At 64.1% G+C, this 6,649-nt stretch overlaps 1 protein-coding gene across 1 annotated transcript in view; it reads right to left on the minus strand.

Annotated features, from left to right (window-relative positions):
- Nucleotides 1-1,006: 1,006 nt before the first annotated feature.
- Nucleotides 1,007-6,649, minus strand: part of SLC26A11 (solute carrier family 26 member 11) — a gene marked incomplete at its 5' end in the record, with an annotated part of 16,567 nt that continues 10,924 nt past the window's right edge. The window contains 8 exons of the mRNA XM_023523012.1: nucleotides 1,007-1,541; nucleotides 1,764-1,849; nucleotides 2,589-2,661; nucleotides 3,112-3,245; nucleotides 3,632-3,731; nucleotides 4,040-4,167; nucleotides 5,182-5,322; nucleotides 5,439-5,494. Of these exons, the coding sequence (XP_023378780.1) occupies nucleotides 1,497-1,541; nucleotides 1,764-1,849; nucleotides 2,589-2,661; nucleotides 3,112-3,245; nucleotides 3,632-3,731; nucleotides 4,040-4,167; nucleotides 5,182-5,322; nucleotides 5,439-5,494 (763 nt within the window). The remainder of the gene's footprint in view (nucleotides 1,542-1,763; nucleotides 1,850-2,588; nucleotides 2,662-3,111; nucleotides 3,246-3,631; nucleotides 3,732-4,039; nucleotides 4,168-5,181; nucleotides 5,323-5,438; nucleotides 5,495-6,649) is intronic.

Below are 6,649 nucleotides of genomic sequence, written 5' to 3' on the forward strand. Positions count from 1 at the left end.
GCCGAGCTGCCTGACCAGCATGGGGCAGGGGTGGGTGAGGAGGGGGGACAGAGCACAGTCACAGCGGTGACTGCCCATTAAGCATCCGCTCCACACCGGGCCTTTACCGGCCTCCTCCCTTCAACCCATGCCCAGGGCGATGAGGGTCAGGGAGGCGGCCGGCCCAATGTCGCACGCTGAGGAGTCGGAACGGCTGGGCTCAGGTGTCTCCGCACGCGGCTCCGAGCTCCTCACGACTCGCTGCAGAGTGCGGGTGGGGACAGACACGCGCCTAGGCTCGGAACAGCGAGTGACTTCTCTACCGTGTTAGGTGTGGACACTCTAGACCTGCATGATCCGAACCACAGCCACACGACACGTGTGGCCTTGAGCTGTGGTCCGAATCGGGATGCGCTGTGAGTTCTGAAGATTTGGTACAAAAAGAAAGTCACGTGGACTATTTCGCTGCTCGGTTCCATGTAGATGACATTTGGGGTTGAAAAGGTGATATTTGGGGTTAATGGGTTGGGTAAAGACGTAAGTTAGTTTCTCAGGGCTCCCTCACTTTTCAATGCGGTTACCGGAAGCGTTCAAACGACCCCCGGGCTCCCACCTGCAGCCCGCACTGTACAGCTGTGGGGCGGTGCGTCCCCTATCCGGGGCTCGCCGCTGGACAGGTGGGCAGGGTCCCCCTCCACTGCAGCCAACCCACACTGCCATTCTCAGTACGTGGCTTCCAGGGGCAGCAGGAGGTCGTCTGTGTGCCAGGCCAGAAAGCGGGGAGGAGTTTGGGGCAGTGAGCTCGGAAGCTTCTCCTAGAAGGCGGGGCTGAGACGCGGCACAGACGCTCCCCGTGTGTTGTGTGTGTTGTGTGTGTCGGCCACTGAGATGCGCGCAGGGGTCCTCTGAAGATCGAGGTGAAATTTGAAGCATGCACGCACGTGCGGAACGGGCCGCAGTCCACATGTGGTGGCCCACCAGGTAGATTACGACACTCATACAGAACAAAATGCCAGGTAGCCATGAAAACTATCTTCTCGATTTATTATCACCATAAAAAATTCACAGTAATGACCGCATGGGAATGTGAGTGCCACAGGGGGCACAACCCCACTTACGTAAGGCTGAACGCACACCCACGTGCTGGCGTACAGACACACACGTGGCCTGGGGGGGCGTCTGGGGCCACCATGAATCCCACACGGACGGGAGGTGGTTTTCTGTAGTTCTTACAATAAACATTTGATTTTTTCAAAACACCAAAGCTATGACTTTTTAAATTTAAAAAACACAAACAACACAAAACACAAAACACAAAATTATTTCTAGCAGACACTTTAAGTCGTTTGGCAAACCTTGGTTTTCTTCTCAAAACAGCACAGATGCCGTCATTGAGATTGGAGCCCACCTCCGAGATGCACCCCCCCCACAATCCAGGAAGGTGCTGAGGTCCCAGGACGCGCCTCCTAGACCAGGCTGAGGTCCCTGCTCCTCCCTTGCTCCCATGGTCCGTCATTCTAGAAGGCTCTCTCCAAACCACTCTTCAAAAACGAATGCCTTTGCTGGGGAATACAGGGAGGTGACTTTTCAATCGCCCGAAAGGAAGCCGGCCAGGCCCCGCTGCGGGTCCCGACACCTGGTCCCCGCCTTGCTCCCCGGGGCGCCTGCCTCGGCCTTCTCAGACCCGCAGCCAGGGCATTTACAGGGCGGCGTCTGCCCTCACGATGACGAAACCTTCTGCGTGACTCCCAAACACCGGACGCCCCGCGGGGGTCCACTCAGACCTTCAACAGGGCGACCTTGTGTTCGGGGACAGAATCGTCACTGACGTTGTAAGGCTGGGTTCCCGGTTCTTGATTCAGGTGTTTCTCTGCAGAAAAGACAAGCTTTTCAGGCACTAAGAAGCGGACGTGGGGGAGGGTCTGCTCACGGACGGGGTTCGAGCCGGCATCTCAGAGCCCGGCGCAGAGGGAGCTGGCGGTCCCTGGCTGCATCCCCAGCTCCGGGCCGGGTTTCACCCCATCCCCGTCAGCACCGCACCCCTTTCCGTGCCACGGAGGCCCTGTCTGATTGCTGGCTGGGCCGCAGCTCATCCGGCCTCCACGACCGGAGTCTCAGCTGCTCCAGCAGCAGCAGCGTGCGGCGTCGCCACGTGGGGCTGAGGACGCCAGATGCGAAGACAGGTCTTACGACCCCAGCTACACGCAGCTCTGGAAGAGGCAGAGCTGACTACGGCGGAAGAAACAGAACAGGGGCTCCTTCTCGAGGGTCACTGGGGAAGGGAGGAAGGAACTTTCTGGAAGGATGGAAACGTCCTACATCCCGGCCAGATTCGCCCGTCAGAACCCAAACTGACGTTCAGAGCTACGCAAGTCATCGCGTGAACCGAACCTCAAATGAAGACACTCACAGCCCTGAGAAACAAGACCCTGCCACCAACGGCCCGGACAAGGCGCACACGGTCCCCCCATCGTCCCCAAGCTCCCCACTCTCAGACTCGAGCGTCTGACCCTCCCGTCCCCCGGGGTTCTGTCCGGCGGGTCTGAGCCTGCAGAGTGTGGGCACACTGGGCTGTCCCAGCTCGTCCCCGGTGACTCTGCTGCACCCACCTGCTTCTTCCAGGGTGGGGAAGTGCTGGAGGTGGCTCAGGTCGGCGGACAGCAGGACACGCAGCACGGGGACCTGCGGGACAGACGGGTGCTCGTTTTAGGCGGGACACTCCCACTGTGGCGCACGGGGTAGGCAGCCAGGGCCTGCCCCCAGCCCTGCTGCCCGCTGGCCTCGGCACAGCGTCCACGGCCCCTGGGTGGGTGCCCCTCCCGGCTGCACCCCCACTCCATGCGGGGGACAGGAGAGGACCAGGCCTGCGGGGAATGCTCGAAGGGGAACGTTGCTTAAATAAACTCTCCGTAGCACGAAGACGAGGATGAGCGCCCTATAAATGTGACCTGGAGCGTCATGGTCACGAACCCCAGGTCTGGGGCCTGGGCCCCGCCCTTGCTGTGTGACCCTGAGCAGGCTACTCGGCTTCTCCGGGCCTCAGTGCCCTCGTCCCGACACGGGGATGATGACAACACCCACCTCACGGGCTAGTTTGAAAGTGACAGGCGCCAGCTGTTATGGGGCACCCACCTGCAGGCCGACGAAGGCGAGGGTGACGCCGTGGCTGCGGAAGTCCTCCAGGAGCCCTGCCAGCCCCAGGACCACGGTGTAGTCGGCGCTGCAGACATGGGTGCAGTCCAGCACGGCGCAGCGCGGGCGGGGTGCTGTGGGCGCAGGTGCGAGCCGGTCACACCGGCTCGGGGCGCGAGCAGAGCGAGGCCATCGAGAGCTCTCTGCTCCAGCGGGAAGGGGTCAGGGGCCCGAGGCGACAGCAGCAGCTGTCTCCTGCAGTGTGAGGGCTGGCCCTTTCCTTCCAGAAGGAGGGAGGGGTCCTCAGTGGTGAGTGTAGGGGAGCAGCCACCCTCACCTCATGAGGACAAGGGGCGCTCACCGGAAGGAGGAGGCCAGGGGAGACACCCCCGAGACACCTGGACCTCTTGGACCCGAGGAGCGAGCTCTGCCCTGACTATGAAGGGCAGGCCCTTGGGGTGCCTCAGGAGCAGACCAGATGCAGAGGGGGCTGCGGTGACCCCGGCCCTGGCCCACGTACCTTCCAGAGCCCGGCTCACGATCGCCTCCCGGAGGGCCTCAACCGCGGGGAAGTGCAGGCCACTGGCCGGCTGCACGACCAGCACCGGCCCCTCTGACACCTGGGGACAGTGGTGGAGGCAAACTAGTGAGTCCCGGAGGCGAGTCGAATGGGGCGGCTCTGCCAGGCTTGGGGGGAACAGGGTGCAGAGCTGACATGGGCCCTCGCCCTGCCCACGGCCCGCTGTGCAGCAGGAGGACGCTGTGGTTTGAGAGGGTTGTTCCCGCCTGCTAGGTGAACGGTCACTTGGCAGTGCCACAGGCCACAAGCACACCGCGAGCTCGAACTGAGGGCCAAGGGGTCCTGCCTGCCTCAGCCCTCTGGGCCCCTGAGGCCAGCGGACCTCTCGGGGAGCCTGGGGGCTAGTACCTTCATCTGGGGTCTGGCCACGGAGTGCAGAAGGATCAGCCCAGACACCAGGGTCCCGGCCAGGATGCCGTACTGGACCTCCCAGAAGCACAGCAGGAACGTCACGCACAGGGGCAGCAAGTCCAGCCCTGGGAGAGGAGACGGGCTGAGGGCGGCCCCTCCCCGGGGGGCTCCCCGCCCCCACCAACCAGCAAATGACCCGTGGCTTTTCGCGTAACGGGTAAAACTATCGAGGACCCCAAGCAGCCTCCAAGGACCTGTCTGGGGACTTGGGGACTCATGATGGCCACGCTGGCTCAGGGAAGTGTCAGAGACAGAAAACCCATGCCCACAACCTGGACTGGGGAGCCGCTGAGACCTGCCTGGTGGGGCCCAGGTGCCATACCCTCTGAGAGGAGGCCGACGGGGACCGAGGAGGAAGGGACCTGGGGACAGGGCCAGGCCTGGGAAGTGGGAGGCCAGGAGACCAGGTGACTCCTCCAGCTCAGGCCTGGGACCCCTTGGCTGAAACTCGCGACTCCTCTGAGCTGCAGGAGGGGGTGTCCTGGGGCAAAGTGGGCGGGCTGGGGGTCGGTCTGGGATGTGACTACCCCCACGTCACTTGGGCCCCCTCCCTCCCTGGGCCTCGCGTTCTCAGAGGCACAGCAGCAGCACGAGGCTGTTCAAAGACGGGCTGCATGACACAGAAAAAGCCCTGGCACGTAACGGACACGGGATAAAGTCACTGACCCGTCCGCTGGACACTCGCAGGGCGGCCGACCACAAGGACACCAGAGAAGCCGCACGTGCCCTGTAACTGCGTCCACGGAAGGGAACACAGGCCTGGTGCGCTAGGGGGCTGCTGGCCCTGGGGACCCTGAGCCACTGTGACGGCTGCACTGGCCCCTGCTGGTCTCCCTGATGTCCCCCAGCCCCCCGCAGGGACTGCAAGGCGGAGAGGGGTGGAGGTGGGGATGAGACCCGCACCGCAGACCCGCCCAGCGCCCACGACGCCGGCTCCGAGCTGCGGGAGGCCCATCCTCATGGCAGCCCTGACCCGGGCCCCCCGGTCACAGCTCCCAGAGCCACTCGGCCCGTCTGCGGCTCGGAGGAGGTGGCGAGGGCAGCCGTGACCTCGTGCTGACGGGTGAGCGGGCACGTACTCTTCACACGCCAGAGCGTCCTGACGATCCTGGGGTCGCACAGGGGGGCCACGGCCATGATGATGACGGCCGCCAGGGCCGCCTTGGGGATGTAGGGGAAGAGCGAGGTCAGGCAGCCCAGCGACAGCAGCACCAGAACTCCTGTGGGGGCGCGGACGCCGGTAACCGCAGCGCCCCGAGGCGCCGACCCCCACCCAGGGCCCGGCCCCTGCACGGGGCGACGTGGCACACGGGGGAGCCATATGTGGGGTGCTCACCCGTCACCAGGCCCCCCGCTGGGGTGCACACCCCCGACTGCGCGTTCACGGCTGTCCTGGAAAGCAACACAGAGACCGGTGAGTGGCGGCCGGAGCAGGGGAGGCCCGAGGACGGGCCCGAGAGGGAACACGGGCCCCGTCAACGTCGGCATGAGGCTCAGGGGCACAACGCAGCTTTGGGGTCCTCTCACCAAAGGGGGACTTCCCGGACCTCCTAAACAAACCCGAAACAACCCCTCGGCACACCCGAGAAGGGCCTGGTCACGAACCCAAATATCCAGCAGGGAGTATTACGTCCACCTCCTTGTCGTGGGCCGAGCCGTGTCCCCCAAACCCTCGTGTTGAAGCCCTAAGCCCCCCCAGCTCCGGAAGATGCGGCTGGGTCTTCGAGGAGGTGACTGAGCTAAGGCAAGGCCTTAGGGTGGCCCCCGTCCCGTCCGACTGGTGTCCTTACGAGCAGCGGAAGTTGGGAGGCAGGGACCCCAGGAGGCGCGGGCAGCGTGAGGCCCCCACGGGGACGCTACGCCCCCAGCGTGGAGCTGCGGCCCCCGCCCCGCCCTCCTTAGGAACTGGCGCTGGCTCTGGGACCCGTGCTCACGGACCTATTCGCATCAACGTGCAGCACCCATGTGTGCGTGTGAAGAAAACCGGACGGGATCCTGGAGGAGAGCAGGCGAGCCGCCCGCGGATGCCGCAGCGGCTGACCAGGGCTGCGGCCACCAGGATGGGCGGACTTGTAACCCCGGCGTCGGGACGCGGGCCAGGGCCTGGCCGGGGAAGGACCCTCTGGCCTGGGCTGAGGGACCCCTCAGAAGCATAGAGAAGGAAGTGGTCACTCACCGTCCAAAGCTGCCCGTGACCGGGTATGAAGAGACGAAGGAGCCGAGCACGTTGGTCAGGCCTGGGGAGGAAACAGAACAGACTGGCTTATGGGGGAGGGGGCAGCAGGGCGAGGGAGATGGAGCCAGGAGACGGGGAGACTGAGATGGGGGAGCCACGGGGGGCGGCCCAGACCTGGCGGGTCTCTCAGGGAAGGGCAAAACCAACCAAGGTCTTTGCCGAGTTTGCCGAGGTCGAATCTCGCTCTCAAGCTTAAAAATAACTGCCCGCCTGGTCTGTGTGATGGAACACGCCTTCTTCCCACACACGATGGAGACAGGAACCCCAGCTCCCCAGGAGGGTGTATGGGGATGGCCGAGGATGGCATGGAC

Source organism: Pteropus vampyrus, unplaced genomic scaffold, assembly GCF_000151845.1.
Source record: "Pteropus vampyrus isolate Shadow unplaced genomic scaffold, Pvam_2.0 Scaffold371, whole genome shotgun sequence".
Taxonomy (NCBI): Eukaryota; Metazoa; Chordata; class Mammalia; order Chiroptera; family Pteropodidae; genus Pteropus; species Pteropus vampyrus.